This window comes from Clarias gariepinus, chromosome 21 (genome assembly GCF_024256425.1).
Source record: "Clarias gariepinus isolate MV-2021 ecotype Netherlands chromosome 21, CGAR_prim_01v2, whole genome shotgun sequence".
In the NCBI taxonomy this organism is placed as follows: domain Eukaryota; kingdom Metazoa; phylum Chordata; class Actinopteri; order Siluriformes; family Clariidae; genus Clarias; species Clarias gariepinus.
The window spans coordinates 22,843,594-22,867,559 of NC_071120.1; the positions used below are offsets into that span (position 1 = coordinate 22,843,594).

The 23,966-nt window shown below is 42.7% G+C and overlaps 1 protein-coding gene across 1 annotated transcript in view; it reads right to left on the bottom strand.

Annotated features, from left to right (window-relative positions):
* whrnb (whirlin b) overlaps nt 1–23,966 on the bottom strand; it is a 91,505-nt gene that overhangs the window by 12,712 nt on the left and 54,827 nt on the right. The window contains exons 5-8 of the mRNA XM_053481667.1: nt 22,353–22,389; nt 8,723–8,914; nt 6,642–6,851; nt 3,581–3,655 (exon numbers count right to left, since the gene is read on the bottom strand). Of these exons, the coding sequence (XP_053337642.1) occupies nt 3,581–3,655; nt 6,642–6,851; nt 8,723–8,914; nt 22,353–22,389 (514 nt within the window). The remainder of the gene's footprint in view (nt 1–3,580; nt 3,656–6,641; nt 6,852–8,722; nt 8,915–22,352; nt 22,390–23,966) is intronic.

Genomic DNA, 23,966 nt, shown 5'->3' on the forward strand with positions numbered 1-23,966 from the left:
TGATCATATTCTTATTCTAGAAGAAGCAATTACATGGAAATTTCTATACATCGCTGTCTTGTTGGTTAAATCAGCAAACTAAGGAAAAGCTTTTCTTAGTTTTATGTTACACAGGATTTCTTCCTTCCAATACTAGCTAAGTGTTGCCATGGTAACATGATACTGCAATGTAATCTGTTCTGGGGTTAAAATTCAGGATCATAGAAAGTAAAGCTGTTATTAGAGATAAAAAATCTTGTGATTTTACCACCTTCCGGGTGCGATATTGCAAATTCCACTCACAGCTGTTGCTCTTACCGTTTCTCAATCTTAATGTCTTTTTTGTGGTATAAAACATTTTCCTGATGATTCTAAGAATCTCAGTATACATAGAGTACATCTTTTTTACTTACTCTGGCATAAAAAAAAACAGATTCTCATTCTGATTAGCCTGTCCTATACCTATAGACTAGATCATCAGTGATAAATTAGCGGTTGCTTATCAAATATTTGCCTTAAAATAAGATTCTCAGGAGTTGTTCATTGTTACAGTATAAACTGCAAAGTAACTGTAAAGGATAACTTCTTACGACTTGCAGAAGAGACGACTTCGTCTTATGTAGTGTTAATTTCGTCAATGTAAATCAGGGGTCACCAACTGGCGGACCCCGGTCCGAATCCGAACCACGAGATGCGTCCATCCAGACCACCAAGCCTTTTGACTTAGTATATAATATAATATCGCTCGGACTCTGTTGCGGTCAAAAGTGGAAACATTAAACGCCATTACGAAGCTTAACATTGACACTTTAAAGAAACTTACCCCCAGCAGTCTGAGGTAAGGGCGAGGAAAATAAATGAGCTTAAAGTGGAGTATGAGCAATCTACACAGGTCCTCTCTCACTCACTCATGTACAGCAATGAGCTTACAGTATGAATGTTCACTGAGAATACAGGGGATCTTAGGAAACCATAACAAGCGCTTTACAGATGGGAAAATAGTAAAGGGTTGTTAATTTTTAAGTTGGTAATGTTTAAATTAATTCATGTTCTGTTCAGATTTAGAGATAAAGGCATTTTGCACAGTTTCCTTCATACATACAGACATTGTTACTGGTTAAATTAAAGTATTTTGTACCAAAGCAACATAAAGAACAGAACAGAACAGCATTAAAATGAGATCCAATTTGTGAAGGATGTAAATTGGTCTGTTTATACATTCGAAAAGACATGTTTATCCATATGAAAACATATATTGGATACACCTAAAGCATCAGTGTCTGTTTTGGGGTGTCCGGACCTTAGCTGGTGTGGAGTGTTTATTTACCGGACCTCAAGCAATTTTAGTTGAAGACCCCTGATGTAAATAATAACGGAAAATATTCACTGATGAGCTTTTTTCCGGTGACTAAGACAAGACGATGAGGAGACGTCACAGATATCAGTGACGAAGTCAGCATGCGATATTGTTGACGAAAAAAGACAAGACTAAAATGTGGTTTAAAAAAATTAAACTAATAAAACATCCGTTAACATAATTATGTTGTAATGTATTTTATTTTATTTATTTTAATTTATAGGTAAACTGTTGCCAAACACATTAAGCTAATACGTCAGGAAATGTTGTGACCAATAGGAGCTACAACAGTCCGAGTGTGTAAATTCATATCAAAACATCAAATGAAAAGATGCATTTTAAATGTTAAGATAATAATTTTGTGTAAAACGTTACGTTTTCATTGACTAAAACTAAAGTAAAACATTTAAAGGTGCCTTTGACTAAAACTAGACTAAAATGTCCAGACTTTAAATTGACTAAAACTTGACGAAACAAAAATAGGATAAGATTGACTAAATATGATAAAATCTAACAGGGACATTTATCCCAGGACTAAGACTTAAATTGAAAATAGCTGACAGAATTAACTCTAGTCTATGGAAACTGTGCACACAGTCATTCACCAGCACGTTACAGGAACTCAGCTGGAATTACTTCCACATTCCCCTGTACAGACCTGACCTCAGTCCATTATGGCTCCAGCGTACTGAGAAAACATTCTACCTTGATGGTACCCAAGCAACGTGAAACGCTGGGATAAGTGCATTAGTGAAAGACTGGGATAAGTGCATTAGTGTGGCAGGGGATTATATACAGAAATAAAGGGACTTCTCTCATAACTGTATTCTGTTATTCTTCATAATCAAAAGTCCCGGTTTAACTTGAACGCTGCTCATATTATATTTACATTTACTGCCACATTGTCCAAATATATACTAATGCGAGGCGGGGGAAGGGCCCAAACATCCACGGGTTGAGTTAATATAATGCACGAAACATTTGAACTATCGCTCATTCTAGATACATATTGTTTATTGGTTTATCTGCGTTTTTTTTTTCCCTTTAATGGCAAAAGAAAACTTTTTGCATGTTATTCAAGGATAACCTCAAATGTTAAAATTCATTAGTGTAAAGGTCAGCAAGTCTGCGGCATGCATCAGGCAAGAAAGCAACAAGGAACCTGCTTATGACTTAAAATATTCGATGTAATAAAGTAATTGGCTTAAATATAAATGCGGTTGCTCCTTGCTGCCAACTAAACTCATTCACTGTAATCGATCCACGCTAGCAATCACAAGGGTTTCTGGGTAAGAGATTGCTGCCGAGTTCATTTTGATACGCCGCAGATTGCATTAAAGGTGCTCATGAGCCATCCTTTTGAAGCGTAAAATGAGAAATGGGACACTCGACGGCCGCTTAGACCTCATTTACATGCTCAACCGAATACCATGAGACTGCAAGCGTGCCATTTGGTGCAGGGCACTTGTGGAGCCTTGGTTTAATTGCCTGGTTTAAGATCATAAACATTCGCCTTTGTTTCCAGTGTCCTCTAAAACCTGGCAGTTGACTGCAACAGCGATTTGAGTAAAATCCAGAATTTAATTCTGCATTTGCTTGTGTATCACTTACCCAAGTCTCACTTTTTACAGCTCCTGTTGTGCATTTCAGATGTGCTATTACTCACAATCTGTTGCGGCTCAACGCTAAGCTGTCACATGCCCCGACTCCTGACTGGTGCACTAAGCGGACAATACTGTATAATTACAGGAGTACATAGGGAAACCATCCTGACATTTCAGAGGTTGATATTTCATTTTAAAATGCCACCGCATTATGAAATTAACTCATAACGTGCTGCTGTCTGGTATCTGTAATATTAATATGCTTAAAGTGCAGCTACGACGACGAGGGCATAACTGAAATGAATTATCCGTAAGGGAAGTATAGGAAGTTGTACTTTATTGTCGATACAAATTGACAGCCTTTTTTTCAAATGTAAATTTTATGATATTAAACTGAAATTAAACAGAATGCATTAAAGTTACATTAAATTTCAGCTATTTTAAATCATGCACTATTTTCTATTTCAATCTTAAAATGTCACAATTGTACTGTTTGATGTGAGGTAAAAAACGCAGGTACTAAAGGTCTCATGGTTGACTCATCTGGCTTCGTCATGCATGCTGGCTTTCAGTGACAGCAAGGCTTCTTTCTCTCTCTCTCCCTCTCTCTCATGCTCTCTCGCTCTCATACTGTACTCACCAAAGCTATTTCCGGTAAGGAGTTAAAAGCCCCCGCAGGTCCTGCCTCCACGCTTCCATCCATCCTGCACTCATTCTGTAAAAGCACAAATCATTTGCGTCATCCCACGAACAATTTAGCCGCACTGGAACAACATCAGTCTGAAATAATTCTACCCTATAATACCTTGGCCATTCTTACATCTTACACTGAAACCTGCAAAACCAAAATGAACCAAAATCCCAAAGTGTTCGGAGAGCACTATGACCATGAAAATAAAAATTTTGCATTTTATTTTATCTGTACATAAAATAAAACTGTAAAGTTGGTGTGTCTGCACATTGAAGATATTTGCAAAAAAAATAAAAATTGAGCGGATGTAAGATGAATAATAGAACATATCAAGATGGTTTTTGGAATTTTTGTCTGTCTGTCTGTCTGTTTGTTTGTGCATGCATCACGTAAAAACTACTGAACAAATTTTAATGGGGTTTTCATAGGTGTATTTGGCCGAGCTTGAGGTAACATATACAGTAGGCTTTGTTTGAAAACACCCTTATATCATAAAAAATCGACCTTCATAAAAATAGTAGTTCATCTCAAATTTCATCAGATTACGCTGTAAAAGCCGTTTAATCAGATTTCCCAGTTAGGAAGCTGGGGTCAGAGCGTAGGGTCTGCCAGGATACAGTGCCCTGAAGAAGGCAGGGTTAATGGCTTTGCTTAAAGGATCAACAGTGGCAACTTGCAAGTGCTGGGGCTCAAACCTCTGATCTTCCGATTAGTAACCCAGTAACCTACAGCCTTAACTGTTTACGCCACCTCTATAACTATAGCCCCTGCTACAAATGCCTTTTTTTTAATGAATTGGATAATTACTGCAGTGATTATTATGTTTCAGATTGCAACAACGTATTTAACCCTGTATAATGCAGTGAGAAGCTTCTCATTTCTTAAACAACCATGTCAGAAGACATATCCTGTAGTTGTGGCGAAGATGTAACTCTGTTTCAGAAGGGTCGAATTATTGTCCTGCATCAAGCAAAGTAAACAACAAAGGAGATTGCTGAAAATTGGGATAAGAATTGTACGACATGTTATTAAAACCTGGAAGGATAGTGAAAGGATAAAGACTATCATCTTTGAAAAAGAAAAGTTCTTGGAAAAACAACCTGAATGAGCGTGATGGAAGATCGCTTAAATGTCTAGTGAAATCAAATCATTAAAATAACAACAACAAAAAAAACACAGGTTGTCTTCATAGACAATGTGGGGAATGGGACTAGACTGAATCTCATTCTGCTGCAACATTCGAAACGTAGGGTGAGAATTTGGCGTGACAACATGAAGGCATAGATCCATCCTGACTTGTATCATCGGTTCCAGCTGGTGATGGTGGTGTAATAGGGTGGCGGATATTGTCTTGGCAAACTTTGGGCCCCCAAGGTACCAACTGAGCATTGTTTAAGTGCCACAACCTAGCTGAGTTTTGTTGCTGACCATGTCCATCCCTTTATGACCCGCAGGATAATGCAACATGTCACAAAGCTAGAATCATCTCAGACTTGAACTTGAACATGACAGTGAGTTTACTGTACTCAAAATGTCTTCCAATCGAATAAAGCATCTCTGGGGTGTGGTGGAACGGAAGAATTGCATTACAGATGTGCAGCTGACAAATCTAATCGGGCTACGTATAATGCTATCATGTCAATGTGGATCAAAATCTCTAAGGAACATTTCCAGCACCTTGTTGAATCTAAAATGAATGCAGCAGTTCTGAAGACCAAATGGGGGATTCAACTCAGTATTACCAAGGTGTAACTAATAAAGTGACCATGAGTGTAAAAATATTCACAACTATTAAATTCTAATTACTTATTTAAATAATTATATTGGTTCGATTAATGCAAGCTAAATTTTATTTTTTCCCCTGATTTTCTCCCTAATTTAGTCGTGTCCAATTACTCCCCGTCACTAGGGGGCTCCCACATTAAGGCTACTACTACCACGCAGTCGGGAGGGCCGAAGACTATCACGTGTTTCCTCCGAACCACGTGACGCCAGCCGACCGCATATTTTCAAACTTCTTGCTCACGCATCATTGGGGACGAAGTAACACTCGGAGGACAGCGCTATCCGCTCCTTCCGCGTGAGCTCACAGACGCCCCTGATTGGCTGTAGAGCCATGATTAATGTGGGAGCACTAAGTACCTCTCATTCCTCTCCTTTGTGAGAGCTCGGCCAATTAGCTCTCGCTAGACCTCCGCCTGCGAGAGGTTACAGCATCACCCGGGGATCGAACCAGCGATCTCTCCGGATGATAGGGCGAGCACTTTACCACTGCGCCACTCAGAGGTCGCAAGCTAAAGTTGAACAAAGCCATCAGTGGTTTCTTAATATTTGCACAGCCATCCTACAATTTCAGTGTGTACCAGTATAATCACTATATAATAGTTTTGTACGTACAGTGCAGCCTACGTAAAAGAACTCGCCAAATTATCATAAATGACCTTCTATCCTGTTTTTTTTTTGTTTAAGAAACTCCTGCTGTCAAGCTTAAAATGTGATCCAACGCAGCAAGAAGAAGGAATTATTAGTCGAATAAATTGACATTCATGCGGAAAGAATTAACAACCCAGAATAATGACTAGCATCAACTTCGATGATTAGCCAGGAAAGGGATGTGACATGATTATCAAAGACCAAATAAATCCCAAATAAAGCACACAGGACATTGTCACTCGTACGAATTTAATGAAACACAAGAAAAGCATCATTCTTGTGCACCCTATCTAAAATCTTTTTTTTTTTTTAATCATAATGCACTGTGCCATTTCTTGTTTCCATTTCTTCTATGCGTGCCACTTTAGAATAAGTCATGTGTCGTCAATAATGTACAGTAAAAGCATCTGAAATTTGATTGCAGTTCGTCAGGCTGCTACAGCATCAAAAGCATCAAAAGCATGGCACCTTTGACATGTTCGAAAGCAAACCAATCAGAGAAAAGGGCAAAACTATCTAGAGGATTTTCCCTCACACACAGTGAAAGACAGATGGGCACACACACACACACACTTGCCTTCGCATAGCCCATTGCTGAAGCAGTCAGCTGGCAGGCAGTTGGGACATGACTCTCAGGATGAGAGCTGTGGAGGGATTTGGTGTGGACCAGGCCCAGGCTTCCATGTCTCGCTCTCCATGCCTCCATCTCATGATGAACGACCTGGCCATCAAAACGCTCCAGATCCTGGGGAGCGATAAGGGCACGCACCTCTGCCAGCAAGGTAAGCTGGAGAGAAAACAGGGGGAATAAACATTGTTAAGTTATGCACATCGAAAGCAATCAAACAGCACAATGCATCAAATCCTACAGTATTTAAACTGCATTCAGATTCTGGAGGCACCTGTCTGTCACATTAAGCTGAATTTGATCCACAAAGGAAGAGCACCAGACTCCTATGCTATATGTTTTAGCATGCTGTGTGTGACATTACTTTCTTTTCTTTTAATTGTGAGGTCTTGTTACACAATTTAACACAGTTCTTGTTACACAACAAAATTTAACTCGTATCAAGTGTTAAAAAAGTTTTAAGCTAGTTAGCTAATAAGCCTGACTAGCAAACTTACAGATACCGTAGCATGTCATCCATGAGACCTAGCTACAGAGAATTGTGTCAAATTAGCTTGTATTGGCAAGATGCCTAAATATTGTAATTTGCAAAATATAAACAAAATTTTGTAAAATATAAACAGAAACATAACAATTAGCATAAGTCTGAGTACATGAACTGCTAAGTTATTTCATTTCTAATGGACACAAGTATGGGATTATCCATAAGAATACATGGAATGCAACAATTTACCTCACGGGATAAAAAAAAAAAGTATATCTATCTATTGCATGCTTTGTGTTGTTAAAGTAAAAAAAAAAAAAAAAAATTGCACGCTTTAAGATTTCATTCAATCACACAACGTGGTGTCCAGTTCATGTGTGAAACTGATTCCTCATGCTCTCAGACCCATAGCAAAAAAACTCTAAGATGAGATCTCATGTTAATCTCTTTTTTTGTCTCCTAGACAGAAATGAGCCATCTTTGAGACTTGAATGAGATTTGGGCACTTTCTGCTTTTTCTCAAATGTATCTCAAATGTGGCTCATTACCTCTAAATCCCAGAGACAGTTTTTAAATCACTCTTTTACAATTTGAGTCCTGGAATATGGAAAGGAAGAAAAACTCCATAGATGTGATAACCTGGTCATTCAGTTCATCAGCTGACTTCATTTTATTGCCTAGACCTGAGCGACTGAAGCAACCCCAGATCATAACACTGCCTCCAGAGGCTTGTACAGTGGCCACTATTGTATGTGTGATGACTACATCGCTTTATGTGCTTCTCTTCTCACCCTGACACGCCCATCTCTCTGGAGTAGGGTCAATCTGAACTCATCAGATCACATGACTTTTTCTTTTTCATGGCTCCAAAGTCCAATCTTTATTCTACATAACAAACTGAAGCCTGAGTCTTATTAACAAGTGGTCTCTTATGGCCACACAGCGGTCTAGTCCCAATTCTGTGGGTCCTCATTACCATGCAACTTCACCAAGTGTTTAAGTCATCCATCATCCATTCATGAATTTTTTTTTCTAACCATATTTTTTCCACAAAATGAGTGGTTCAGCACTATCCTTCCAGGTTTTGACGACATGTTGAATAATACTCAACCCAGTTCCAGCCACTTTAATTCTCTTTGCTTGCTTCTGAAATGGCGATTTATTTATTTATTTATTTATTTGGCCAGGCAGTGTATATCTCATTAGTGTGCAAATGGTACACAGGGACATAAACTAGGCAGTAGTGTAGGTGTCCATTTAGCTTGGTAAAATTTAATTTAACTCCCACTGTAGCATTTACGTTCGAAGCAAATTAAAACATCTATGGAAATAAGCAGGTTAGCAAAGGTGCTGAATCTGTTTTATTTCAATAATAAAACTACAAGACAGCCACCCCTAAAATGCACAACGTACTCATTCAGCATTTTCACCAATCATAAACTCAGAGCTATTTCTGGCACCATTTATGTTTCATATCTCATGCAGCACTTATGGCGATGCTCTGCTGGAGTCCAACCCCCCCATACTTGTTATCTCCAGACTTAACCTTGGCGTGTGTGTTGAAGAGCTCAAACAGGGCCATGGCGAGAGGCTCTACCCCAATATGGCCACACTGGTACTCCTGTATGTAGTAGTTCATGGTCTGTCTCTCTGTCTCAGTAAGCAGCAGATAGGCCTGCTCCTCCAAAGAACTCCGAGCCCCCACACGTCCTGGGGCCAGAGCCGGGGACATCAGGCCCTTACACACAAACACACAAAAAGAAGAAAAATGTCAACTGTGGAATCAGGCTAAGGTTTCATCCTTGTAGGAATGGGTTAAAATCGTAGTATAATAATACACAAAGAAAAGATTTTTCACTTTTTAGTAGACATTTCTGCGTCTTCAGTGCGTATATAAATAACTATAAATAAATAAAAATCATGCTTTTCAGCCATTCTCCATTGGTTGAGGCTTAAACAAGCCAATTAGATTTTATCCCTAATGTGACCTCATATAAGAAGGTACACTCCTCCGGCTAGTTGCTCAGCTCTTTGATGAAAATCAAACATTAAATTTGCAGGAGAAGTAAAATAAAGGGAGCGTGAGATATAAAAAACTGCATTATCTGATGGATATTTCAGTCGGAACATTAATACTTGTAGCGTTTTGTCATTTTTTTTTAAACAAAGATAAATCCAAGTGTCAATTCAAATTGATTTCTATTTGTTTATTGGTCAAACGTGTCTACCATGGCAGCAAATATATTAAAATACAGGAAGAAGATGGTGTGTTGTAGAATATTGCATGTTTCTGTGACCTGGGAAAGAGAATTGCAATCATTTATCATCTTTAGGCAAATCCTACAGTTTGCACATCATACAGTTTGAAAATGAAGTATGGCTACGGCTGGGAAACAACGTGTTGACACACTGGAGGCGCATATCAAGACAATGCAGGAGGCAGTATACATTAATCCTACTGTGACATGCTCGTCAGTCAAAGAGCTTCTAATTCAATGTTTTTGTTTAGTGATTTATTTTCTACATTCTAGAACAATATTGAAGATATTAAAATATATGAAATAACACATATGACCTTTGTTAATTAAGTAACAACAACAAAATTCAGCTGTTATTTTAAGACACTAAGAAGGTCAGCTGTTCTTGAACAGTTCTTGCAAGAACAGTATTGTGTCAAGTGCATTTGCAAACCGCATCAAGCACCATGATAAAACTGGCTCTCATGAAGACCTTCCCCGGAAAGCAAGACCAAAAGTTACCCCTGCTGCAGAGGAGAAGTTCATTTAATCAGACTAAAGCCTGTAGATGTGAAAGCATCCTAACAGACAAACTTTGGGGGAACTTAAAAGACTTGTTAAACTCAAAAGAACTTGTTAAACTTTGTTTTTTTAAAAAAAAGAAAGGAAAATATAGAAACTTTAAGAAGTTTGCAGCGGTGGCTCAGAGATCAAGGCTCTCGGGTGCTGACTGGAAAATTCTGAGTTAAACGTTTGCCAGCTCCTTAACCCTGAACTAACTCCTGCTCAGGTCAATTCAATTACAGGTACAGCTGCTTTCCATTAAAAACATCTGCCAAATGAGAAAGTACTAAAAAAAGACAGAAAACAAAAAGGGAAGCTAAGGACAACAGATTTGTTTTTCAGGCTTCCAACTAAAATAAATATAACTGTAAATGAATAAAAAGTATTTTGACCTTTAATATTAATTATTAATGATAATAATAATAATCACTCTTACTCCCTTTTTATCTATACTGCTTTATCTGGTATCCAGGGTCGTAGGGGGCCGGGAGCCTATCCCAGGGCACTTAGGGCACGAGGAGGGGTACACCATGGACAGGGTGCCAAACCATTGCAGGGCACACACACATACTGTACGAACACACACACTACGGGCAATTTGGAAACGGCAGTTAACCTACGTAATCGGAATGTTTTTGGGCGGTGGGAGGAAACCAGGGAACCCGGAGGAAACCCACCAAGCATGGGAAGAACATGCAAACTCCAAGATCCGAGGCGGGAATCGAACCCGGACCCTGAAGGTGCAAGGCGACAGTGCTAAACCCTAAGCCATGTTGCTTCTAACTAATAATAATAATAATAATTCAAAAAATAAGAGTAAATAACTTTGGAACAGTCTTTAATTAGTAAAGAATTAACCTACTTTTATTGATTTGTTGTTTTTTTTCATTAACCTTTTTTTTTTTACAGTACGTATATTCCTGTGATAAAGTGCGATAAGCCTGCCAGCAACTTTATTTCGTCACAGTGAGTCACTATAATATGGGTTATTATAAATACAGTAGATCTGATCAAACAGCTGCTCTAGTGAAATGAAGTGTGTGCACAGGTCAATGTGAAGGCTTTAGTAAATCACAGCGAACAGATCTTGAATCAGGTGAACGGCCAGACATCTGAGGTCCCTCCATTCAACCAGAGCTAATATTAAGTACCACAAGCCCGGGGGAATGAAAGGGCTCTATGAGTCACTCTGTGGCACTCATTCACTCCCTTACTTCCTCTGCTCCTATGTGTCATTAACCCACAGCCGTTGCACTGAAACACGCGTCTCCGTGCCTTCTCTCCTTCCTGACATTCTCCTTAATCAGAAGTACATTCGGACGAGCCTCGAGCAGAGCAGAGATACATACATATAGAGCGAGCGAGAAAGAGAAAGAGAGAAACCTTTCTTGTTTTTGGGGTTTGTATGTCTCATAGTTTTTTTTCTGTTATTAGAAAAAATAAGAACCCAGAGAGAGCAATTTCAACTATTTTTAACAACAAAGCAGAGAAAGAACTCGTACCTGAAGGACATGTCATACATCCAATTACATCTAAAGCAACTGGAAAAGATTGGATTGAGTTTTTATAAATTAAACTCGCCTCCCCATAGCCTTGCCCTCCAGACTCTATTCCCCATAACACAATCGATCTTACCATTAAAATGTCTTTTACTACTTTAATATCCATTTTAATTTCATTTTCTCCTAATCCAATCCTAATGCAATACAAACAGTTCAGGCATTATGTAAAGGGTACGACAGAGGACTGACAGAGACAGCTTCACAAAACTCCTTGCTCATGAAATTCCCCAGTGAAACAGCACCCCGTCCAGACGTCACCACTCAGCTGGAATGAAGGCTAAGTACGGTCTAATAACCCATCTCCTGTCACATCAGTGCGTGAAACATTCTGGTGTAATCCGACAGCAGATGTGCGCTGACCGCAGGCCCGTCAAAGCCCTGTCTCATGGGGGTCGTACCTCGCACTCCAAACTATAAAGGAATAAATGGATGCCGCTATGATAAATGCAAAGTCGAATCCTGACACTCATCACACGCGGCAGGAGTAAAATCTGTGCAATTTATACGCCGCTCAAGGGTAAAGCGCTGAGATAGAGACAGCGGAGATTTTTTTTTCCTTTTCTCGCTTATTCCCCCCCAACCAGGAGGAGTTTTCACTACCTCCACAGCTAAATCAATACTTTAGAAGCATTTGCACACTTCATCTGTCCCTGCATGGTTCAGAGCCAAGTTACTGTTTCACAGGGTTTAAAAATCTTAATAATACACTCGATTTGGATGCAGGGACATTTTGCCACCATCATAACAGTGGGATTTTTTTAAAATAAGGTGCTAAACATACACCTGTATTGTTAATGACTATGTATTGTTAATGACTTTAATGACAAAATTCACTAAATGTACTAAAATGTATATACATATTAATGAGCTCATAATATTTTACATCTTTGCAATCCATATGTTAGCATGAGCACTCTAAGGCTTCCTCTGAAGCCTATTCCAGGGGTACTAGGGGCACCAAGCAGGGGTGCCAGTCCATTGCACACACACACACACACACACACACACACACACACACACACACACTAAGGGCAACTTGGAAACATCACTTTGCCTACTCTGGGAGGAAACCAGCGTACCCAGAGGAAATCCACCAAGCACAAGGGAAACATACTTACAGACCCGAGGTGTGAATTGAACACTTCTTGATGTTTAGATATATTATACAGGTTGTCCCCTACTTATGAACAAGTTCCATTCCGGGAGCACGTTCGTAAGTCAGATTTGTTCTTAAGTCCGACAAAGTGAGTCTTATACGCCTTTGACACAAATATACAATAAAGCATACCAATCCACTTGACTGAGTCTCTGTCCCCTTTCCAAACACTGCCATCATGTGGCCAAACCGCACATAAGGAAATTCATCTCACACGCAAAGACATCACACAGTGTTGTCTCTGAGTCTTTAAATCGTGAGGGGAATCTCGGATGACATTTTGTCTCAGAGCTGTTTTCCTCTGTATTGGGCTGTGAACTCTGTTTTGTTGGGAATTTTCCGAAATAAGAATTATTTACCATCAGGACAGCTTTACAGGACAGACATTTTCTTTTTCATTTGCTCCCAGAATGATTCACTGAAACCGGTGAGGCTGATTTATTTCTCCCGCACTCCCCCACGCACACATTCAATTTAACGGACTTTAGACCTTTTATACATTTACTTACACACTGAAAATATTGTATATAATTGTAAATATTGGTACAGTATCTGGTGCACTGCAGTGTCTATTTTTTGTACAATATAAGTGAGCTACTTCCGTGATTTGTTCGCATCTATGAATGCTCCTAGAACCGCGGTACAAATGTGCAGAAATTTCCTAACTCAGATGTTCGTAAGTTGGGGGCTACCTAAAGTCTTGTATGTTGCAGAATAAATAGCACCTAAAATTTTATCTGTTCAAATTTTTAAGCACCTAAATTTTTTTTATTTAATTTGTTCAAATCTGTTTTAATTTGTTCAAATATATATATATATACATTATACAAATTATATATGTAACAAAACCTAAAAGAACATTCATTTAGTATATATATATATATATATATATATATATATATATATATATACCTCCCCCTATTTTTAGTGGCTTAAGTGGCATAAGTATTTACCCCCATTTTAATTTTTAGGATTTTAAAGGTGGTAACAGAACTCTGCTTATTCATAATGAATTTAAATAGATTTCTTAATTTTAAAGAGAGGTATTTTTTCCCTTTCCATTTATTTAGCAAAATTATTGACTATTAAAAACAAGTTATTGTAAGTTGTGATTGCATAAAGTATTCACCCCCTCTGTTGGTGTAAAGCAGCTGTGTTCAGCTACACACAGTACTGTAAGTATTTCCTGTGGGGAAAGAGTAGCAGTTTCTGAAATACTTTAACCACACTAATAACCATGCCACAGTCAAAGTCACTGACATGACATTTCGTCCAGATTCACATGTTTAATCTAAACATTAACTGAAGCTCTTCAGTCCTGCATCTCCATGACGCTGTGACATGATTGGCTGATTGGATGATTGCATAAATGACCAGGTGTACATGTATTCCTTGTAAAGTGACCACTGATTGTAAAGCCATTTGTAAAGCTCAGAGAAGGGCAAACATCATTTAAAAAGTCTAAAAACAGCTCTACTTTTTTTGCCTAGGCATTGGGCTGTCAGGATTTTGAACGCTCAGTACTGCCTTTGCTCTCTCGCCATTACCGGCTATCAGGGTTCAATGACGGTCTCTGCACACTCACTCTATCCTAATAAAAGAGCTCAGTGGGCCCAGGTCCCAAAGGGTTGGGGTATGTGGGGGCGTGTGGAGAGCGGGGAGCTGATTTACAGAGCCATACTCTCCAAGGTTACGCCAGCGCTAATGCAATCTGCATCCTGGCAGCCAGAGAGAAAAAAAAAGAAAAGCCTAAAGACCAACACATTTCTTCACCAAGCCCTTATAGCCTTCATTCAAGTCCAGGTCCAGAAAGCTGCTGACACATCAGTGTTCCACCGCTGCAGTGGTCAAACTCCTGCAGCCAGGCTTTTAGCCATGCGACAACACCACTACAGCACTGCACTATATACAATGTACAGGTTTATGATTAATACAGTGCTGCTCACTGGATGTGTTTTATAATGGATCGCTCATCCAATAATAGCCCTAAGATGAAATCACCTCAACGCTATTGAGAGTGTAATTAAGGAAAACATACAGCATGTCATATTGTGTGAGTGCACACTTTTTAAAACTAAAGCTTTATTTAAGGAAAATAGCTTTAAAAACATAATATTTTTGCAGAAATGACCCAATATTGGACAAATAGTGTTTATAGCATAAATAAATAACCAAATAGTGTTTGTCATACAAGTATATACTGTAATTAAAGTTTATACAGTAGGATAAGAAGAAATATAATGGTGGTATAATGGTGTGAGGGAGATTTTCTTGGCACACTTTGGGCCCCTTGCACCAATTAAGCATTGTTGAAATGCCACAGCATACCTGAGTATTGTTGAGGACCATATCCATCCCTTTATGACCACAAAATAATGTCCCATGTCAAGAGCTAAAATCATTTCAAATTGGTTTCTTGAACATGACGATGAGTTCACTGTACTCAAACGGCCTCCACAGTCACCTGATCTCAATCCAATGGAGCACTTTGAGATGTGGTCAGGGGTGGCGCAGTGGTTAAGGAATTGTACTACACTTTAGAAAATCCCAGGTCCAAATCCCACGATTGTTACGGTGAAGATATACAGTAGTACCGTGGGTTCCAAAAATGATTCCGAAAAGAAAAGAAAGCGACTTTTAGCTGTGTTTTTAAACACAGCTGGTGCCAAAAGGAATCATAAATTAGGATTAAGTGAGGTTTAATGTCTATTTCTTTCATATTTTTCATTCATTTACATGTCTGTTCAAAATGTTTGGATTGTTTTTATATTTTTATACGTCGCGGGGGCGTGGATCCTATCCCAGGAGGCTTAGGGCACGAGGCAGGGTACACCCTGGACAGGGTGGCAATCCATCAGGCAGGGCACACACACATACACACACTCACATTTACACACTACGGGCAATTTGGGAATGCGAGTACCCGGAGGAAACCCACCAAGCACGGGGAGAACATGCAAACCCCATGCACACAGGAACGGATTATCTGCATTTATTTTATTTCCTATGGAAAAATGCGTTTCACAATACGGAATTTCGCCTTAAGAACTCGCCTCCGGAATGGATTAAATTTGTAGTTAAAGTTATGTTAGCTATATCGGTACTGTATACAAGTTGTCAAGAACTAACCTGAGATGACCAGAAGACGTAGCTTTAGCGGTTAGCCCTGTGTAGCGTGACTGGTAAACCCAAACGCGGAGGGACACGAATAGGCAGGATAATCACGCAGTTAGTCTAAGGACTCTCACGATTGGGGAGCAAGGGAAAGACACAATCTAACCCGCGTCCTATAAATACACACTCAGCAAGAAAGCGAAACCAAAAAGGTGAGTACTCACAGTTAGATGACCGCAAACGAGGCAACATCGGGCAACTCAATGACTGAGCGTTGTACTGAGGTTTGTTTACTCCTTTTATACTTCCTGGTTTGCGACCGCCTTACTTCCGGGTCCTAGTGCCGGTCGCGGCTTGAGTGTGCATGACAGTACCCCCCTGTCCAGGACCGGCTCCTGACGGTCCTGGGGTGGAGGATACCCGACGACGGTAGTCTCGAATGAGTTCGGGGTCGAGGATGAACCGGGCCGGAATCCACGATCGTTCCTCGGGACCGTAGCCTTCCCAATCGACCAGGTACTGGGTGCCTCTGCCCCGAGGGCGTGAATCGAGGATCCGACGCACGGTGTAGGCGGGACCACCGTCAATGATGCGGGGAGGAGGAGCAGGGGGGGTGGGTGGAATCATTGGAGAGGTGATGAAGGGTTTGAGTTGAGATGTGTGGAAAACCGGGTAGATCCGGAGCGCCGCAGGCAGCTGGAGCCGGTAGGTGACAGGGTTTATCCTTAGGGTGATGCGGTATGGTCCTATGAAGCGAGGTGAGAGTTTCCTGGATTCGGTATGAAGGTGGAGGTTCTTTGTGGATAGCCATACCTTGTCACCTACTCTGTACAAACGTCCCGGAGGGTGTCGACGGCGGTGTTGAGTGGTATACTGTTGATTGGCCTTCTGGATAGCGAGGTTGGCTTGGTCCCAGAGCCGTCGACACCTACGGACCAACTGTTGGGCCGATGGTACGTCGACCTCCGGTTCTTGATGGGCAAACATCGGAGGTTGGAAACCATAGCATACCTCAAATGGGCTTAGATTGGTGGCTGAGGAGACGTGTAGGTTGTGGGAAAGTTCTGCCCATGTGAGGTAGCGGGCCCAGGAGCGCTGGCGGTCGGCCACAAAACATCTTAGGTAGCGCTCCAGTTGTTGGTTGGTCCGTTCCGTCTGACCATTAGTCTGAGGATGGTATCCGGATGACAGACTACTGGTGGAATTGATCAGACGGCAGAAGGCCTTCCAGAACCGGGCGGTGAACTGGGGCCCCCTGTCCGAGACGATGTCTTTGGGGAACCCATGCAGGCGGACTACGTGTTCCAGTATTAGCTCAGCGGTGGTTTTGGCTGATGGGAGTCCGGTGAGGGCCACCAGGTGCACAGCCTTGGAGAACCGGTCAACAATGGTGAGGATGGTGTTCTTCCCTTCGGAAACCGGCAGGCCCGTGATGAAGTCCAGGGCGATGTGCGTCCAGGGCCGTCGAGGAACAGGAAGTGGTTGAAGCTCTCCCGGGGGTGGCTGATTGGTGTCCTTGGCCCTGGCGCACACCGGGCACGCCTGGACGAACTCGATGATGTCCCTTCTCATGGACGGCCACCAGAACGCCCGTTGGATGAATGAGAGGGTCCTTCTCGTCGCTTGGTGTCCCGCGATCGCGGAGGAGTGGCCCCATTGGAGGACGTCTGATCTCATGTTCTGGGGTAAGTAGAGTCGTCCAGGCGGCACGCCTGCCGGCCCGGCCTCTGCGGCCTGTGCCTGGCGGACCCTCGTCTCCAAGTTCCACTGAAGAGGTGCGATGATCCGGGAAGAGGGGATGACAGGCACGGGATCCGCCCGGGGAAGGTCTTCGTCATGTTGTCTCGAAAGTGCGTCGGCCTTGGTGTTTTTGGACCCCGGGCGGTACGATAGGTGGAAATCGTACTGTTCGAAAAATAGAGCCCACCGTGCCTGTCGTGGATTCAGTTGTCTTAAGTTCCTGATGGTGATTAGGTTCTGATGGTCGGTCCAGACGATGAACGGCTCACTGGCGCCCTGGAGCCAGTGACGCCATTCCTCCAAGGCCCACTTTATGCCCAGCAGTTCGCGGTCCCCTACCCCGTATCGCTGCTGAGTGGGGTTGAATTTTTTGGAGAAGAAACCACACGGGTGCAGTTTCTGGTCTGGACCTCGTTGAGAGAGAACAGCGCCGGCGCCCACATCCGACGCGTCCACCTCCACAACGAAAGGTTGGTTGGCGTCTGGGTGGAGAAGGATGGGAGCGGTGGTGAAACGATGACACAGATCTTGGAAGGCGGAGATGGCAGCAGGTGTAAGGCGAAACGGGTGAAGCGAGGGCCTGGTCAAAGCAGTTAATGGTGCTGCAACTGTAATGTAGCCCCGGATGAAGCGACGATAGAAGTTCGCAAACCCCAGAAAACGTTGAAGCTGTTTGAGGGTCCTGGGTAGGGGCCAGTGACGCACAGCTTCGAGCTTCTGAGGATCCATGGCCACACCCTGGGGCGAGATGACAAAACCCAGGAACGTGGTGGAGTGCTCGTGGAAAGCACATTTTTCCAGCTTGCAGTACAGTTGGTGAGCGAGCAATCTCTTAAGAACCGCCCGAACATGTTGGATGTGCTCCTGGAGGTTATGGGAATAAATGAGAATATCGTCCAGGTAGACGAACACCCATCGGCCCAGCATGTCTCTGAGGACGTCATTAATAAATTGTTGGAAGGCCGAGGGTGCGTTGCAGAGTCCAAAGGGTATGACCAGGCTCTCGTAGTGTCCAGTGGGTGTGATGAACGCCGTCTTCCACTCATCGCCCTCTCTGATACGCACCAAGTTGTAGGCGCTCCGGAGGTCCAACTTCGTGAAAATGGTGGCACCAGAGAGGGCGTCCAGGGCAGAGTTGGTGAGTGGCAGCGGATGTCGGTTCTTTATTGTGATCTTGTTTAGCCCCCGATAGTCGACACATGGGCGAAGTTCGCCCCCTTTCTTCTTCACGAAGAAAAACCCCGCGGCGGCTGGTGAGGAGGAGGGTCGGATGGTACCGTGGCGCAGGGCGTTGGCGACATACTCCTCCATAGCCTGTGTCTCGGTGGTCGATAGAGAGTAAAGATGGCCGCGGGGGGGGGCGGAGCCTGGCTGAAGTTCAATCGCCAGGTCGTATGGGCGATGAGGTGGTAGGTGAGTGGCTCTTTTTTTGCAGAATTTTCCAGGTCTCGATACTCAGGTGGAATGGCGTCGGTGTCGACGTCGGGGACCTCGGACTCCTTGGGACACGTCCCAGCCGGTGCCCGGAGGCAGAGCTCGGTGCAGGTCGGCCCCCACTGAAGGATCCGGTTCTGTGCCCATGAGATGAGAGGGTCGTGCTGCAGTAACCAGGGATAACCGAGGATGACCGGAGGTAATGAGATAGGTGTGAGGAAAAACTGTAGCTGTTCGTGATGCTGATCGATGATGAAAGAGAGAAGTTGGGTCTGGTGAGTGATGGGGCTAGATGACAGGGGCCGACCGTCGACTGAGGTGATGTGAAGCGGCTGGGATAACGCCTCGATCTTTACCCCCATTTCTTTGGCATACGTGGAGTCAATGAAGTTCCCCGCGGCACCGGAATCGATGAACGCGGTACTTCGGACCCGTTTGTGGCCAAATTGGAGGGTTACCTGAACCGTGAGACGCGAAGTGGTGGTGTGGGTGGTGGTGGAGAGGTGGATGGCGCCCGGTGAGTCTCTCCCCTTGCTCACCGGGGCTGCGCGTTTCCCGGGCGGAGCGGACAGATCGCCCGGTGATGGGCCGCTGACCCACAATAGGCGCACAGCCCTTCTCGGAACCGGCGTTCTCGTTCTGTCACGGTTAGGGAGGCGCGTCCTAATTGCATGGGTTCCCCGGCTCCGGTGTTAACCACGGCAGGAGGTGGAGATCCGACAGGTTCAGTGATGGCGGGAGTGAAGGTGGTGGATGGTCGAGGTGACGTGTAGGCGTGGATTGGAGCAGGCGGCAGGGTCCTCGGGGCTGGCTTCGGACGAGAGAGGAGGCGCTGGTCGATGCGGAGGGCGAGTTGGATTAGCCCCTCCAGTGTGGCGGGGAGTTCTCGTCCGGCCAGTTCATCCTTGATGCGTGAAGCCAGTCCCTCGTAGTAGGATGTCCGGAGCGCGGCGTCTCCCCAGGCTGTCTGTACTGCGAGGGTGCGGAATTCGGCAGTATAGCGACTCACGGACAATCCTCCCTGCCGCAGATGGTAGAGCTTTGTGTCGGTCTCCACCTCGCCCGCAGGATGTTCAAAGGTGAGTCTGAGCTGGCTGGTGAATTCGTTGTAAGAATGAGCGGTATCGGTGTCTGCTCGAAGCACTGCCGTGGCCCACTCAGCTGCCTGCCCGGACAACAACGATACGAGAAGAGCAATGCGAAGCCGATCGGTGGAGTACTTGGTGGCGTTGAACTCAAACACCAGATCTAATGCTGTCAAGAACACATTACATCTTCCGTCCGTGCCGTCCCATTTATCTGGTAGAGCTAGAAAGACATCTGAAGGGGAGGGAGGCGGCGCTGCGGCCGCCGCGGCGGGTGGCCGGCTCGTCGCGTCAGCAACAGCCGCACGGAAATCCGCGTTCTCCCACCAGAGCTCCGCAACCTCACGGCGCAAGGCCGCGACGTCTTGGATGCTCCGGCACAGATTAGCGATCTCTCCAGTTAGCTGATTGATGAGCACGGCATGCTGATCCACCACACCGCAGAGACGCGCATGCTCCGCTGGGTTCACCGCGGTCGGCTCAGTCATTCTGTCAAGAACTAACCTGAGATGACCAGAAGACGTAGCTTTAGCGGTTAGCCCTGTGTAGCGTGACTGGTAAACCCAAACGCGGAGGGACACGAATAGGCAGGATAATCACGCAGTTAGTCTAAGGACTCTCACGATTGGGGAGCAAGGGAAAGACACAATCTAACCCGCGTCCTATAAATACACACTCAGCAAGAAAGCGAAACCAAAAAGGTGAGTACTCACAGTTAGATGACCGCAAACGAGGCAACATCGGGCAACTCAATGACTGAGCGTTGTACTGAGGTTTGTTTACTCCTTTTATACTTCCTGGTTTGCGACCGCCTTACTTCCGGGTCCTAGTGCCGGTCGCGGCTTGAGTGTGCATGACACAAGTAGTGTTTATAGTATAGTACTACATGCGCCTGCGACTTGAAATTTAATTGCACACTCATAATAAACGCATTTAAAAAAATGTACAGCGCCATCTGTTAATTTTTTTTACGTGTTACCGTGAAGTGCACAGAATGAAGGTGCGAGATCGCATTTTTTAAGTAAATGTCAATTGCACACTGAAAACCAAGTATTAAAAAAGGTACAGCGCCATCTGTTCAATTTTGGTATAAACTAATTATTTTTTCAAGGTTGATTTTTTAAAAATAATATAAGGTAAAATTTCCAATTAGCGTATCTTCTTTCCCGTTGGCCGTTTGCGATAAAAAAAAGCCTATATGTTGCCTCAAGCTCGGATAAATACACTTGGGGAAAACCCCAATTTTAATCTGATGCATGCGCAAACAAACAGACAGACAAGATTAAAAAGAAAAAAACATCTTGATGTGTTTTATTACTTATCTTACATTTAATTTTTAAATATCTTTAATGTACAGAAACAATACAGTTTTATTATAAGTATAGTATAGTATAGTATAGTATAGTATAGTATAGTATAGTATGTAGTAAGTGCACTAAAGCCTGTACTGTAAGTGGACAAAAGTATAGAAGCAGCTATTTATATATGAGTTATAAGGTGGACTAAAATAAAGCTGATACACAAATTGTTTTAGCGTTTCATTAACTTCCATCCGTCTATTCTGTTCTCTTTTTCACATTTTCTCTTTGTCCTTGATTATTCCTCATAGTTATTTTTTTGCTTCTCTTCCTTTCACATTTCCTTTTTATTTTACTTCACTCCTTTTATTACAATTCATTTTTGTAATTTATTGGCTATGGTATACTCTTGTCCTTCTTTGTTTCACCTTTGTTCATTTTCTTTTCCTCCATTCTTCCTTTCTATTTATTTATTCATCTTTCTTTCGTTTCATTTCCATTATTTCCATCCCTTTTAGTCAAGGCTAATTTACAGCTGCTAGCTGAGACTGCACCCCTACGTGGCGGCTACCGATCCGGGAGTGTAAAAGCAAACACAGGCTGCAGCTTTATCTTCTCACACTGCTAACACAATGTCATAGAGGTGACCAGTTACTCCCTCTTGGACCTGCACTTGTGGAGATCTGTAGTTGCCTTTTTCCTTTTTGTGGATTGAATTTGTCTTTATGTCAGACATTATGCTATTTCTCAAGAGTTTTTTTTTTTCCCTTTGTCTCATGTCCAATTTCATGGCCCATCCTGGGAATACTGGACGTGAGGTGGGATTTCACCCTGGACAGGACATCTGTCCATCACAACAGGATTACCACAGATGTGTGTAAATCACCTCAGGAGCACAACAGAGTTATATGTTACAAATAAAGGAGTGTGTGTGTGTGTGTGTGTGTGTGTGTGTAGTGTGACAAATTACAGAATTTGTGTCTTACCTTTCCTGAGCCTCCTGCAGCAGCGTCTCCTGCCACACTAAGGGAAAGAGAAACAGCTGTCAGTTTATTGCCATCTGGCAGTGATTGATAATGTGACACCAATTAATGTCTGACGAAGGTAAAACGCAATGTTGCGATCACAAAATAGTGTCTAAAATGTTCCTACACGAGAGTCCGCCGTCTGCCTTGAGGGTTACAGCACGTGAACGGAACGAAGCGCGGCACTCAAAGCTACCTTGGATATCTAGAGGAGCACTTTGGAAATTAGCGTCTCCTCGGGTTCTTAATCATCCCCCGCTCCATTAGGACATCGGAGAGTTAGAGATGGAGGGAGAGACTTCAGAGTGCTGTCAGCTACGGGCTATAGCCAGCACACACACACACACAAAAGTAGCCGCTATTCAGAGGTGCTTCTTTTTAAAAAAAAAACAGCAGCAGACACTGACCCAAATTTCATTCAGACAGGACAACATGGCTTCAACTGTCAGGGAAATTTGGGAAGATATTAAAGCTTTTACTGCAACAAGGTAAAATCATTTCGTGGTCTGCATATAAATACTTAAAATTGGCCTTACATTCAGAAATTGGTGAATGACTGAAAGCAGAAAGTTATAAAACGCAACATTCAAAAAGTGTGCAAAAGCTCTGAGTAGACAGGAATGGGAAATGTATGCACAGAAAAGATTAGTGTGTGTTCTGCACGTGAGCATGTGCAAATGTGAATAAAGTATTTATCTATTTATTTATTTCATTATTAAAACCATGTTGAGGCTTTTTTTACAGTGGTAAATAACGCCAAGCTTGGTGGGGTTCCTCTGGGAACTCTGGTTTCCTCCCACAGTCCAAAAACATACAGATTGGGCTAATTGGCGTTCCCAAATTCACATGTGAATGTTGATCGGTTGCAAATGAAAAAAAACAATGATAATCATAGTTGGCCTCGACGGTCCCTAGTTAGACTAAAAAAGTTTCTGGACGGAGTGGTAGACAAAGTCTACAAACTCTGTACGGATAAGTATAGTCCAGGTAAAATATTTCTCAGGTAAAAGTAGAAGTCCATTTATATTTCTCCTTGAGAAAAAGAACTAAAGTACTCACCTTCAAATTACAGTGGAACCTTGGATTGCGAGTATAATTTGTTCTGGAAGTGTGCTTGTATATCAAAGCACTCGTATATCAAAGCAAAATCTCCCCATAAGAAATAATAAAACTTCAATGATTCATACCACAATAAAAATTATTAATACAAAATATTAAGTCAAAGTTAAAAAAATTAACCTCCACTTTGCCCTATAAAAAGAATTGTGACTGGTGTTGGATGAGAGCAGAAGCAGGAGCAAGGGAGCTACTGGGTAGGATGACTTATGCACACACACACACACAAACATACACACACACACACACACACACACACACACAAACTACCAGAATCACTCCTTTAAACGGATTGATCTCCCGCACTGCTACAGCCTTTTATTTTCTTTTTTTCTTCATGGTGGCCATTGTTGCAATACAGTTACTAAAGAACAGTCACTACACTTAGACACAAAATTAAAAAAATGCTTTACGCACACACACACACGGTCACAATGTTATAATAAACAGTACACATGC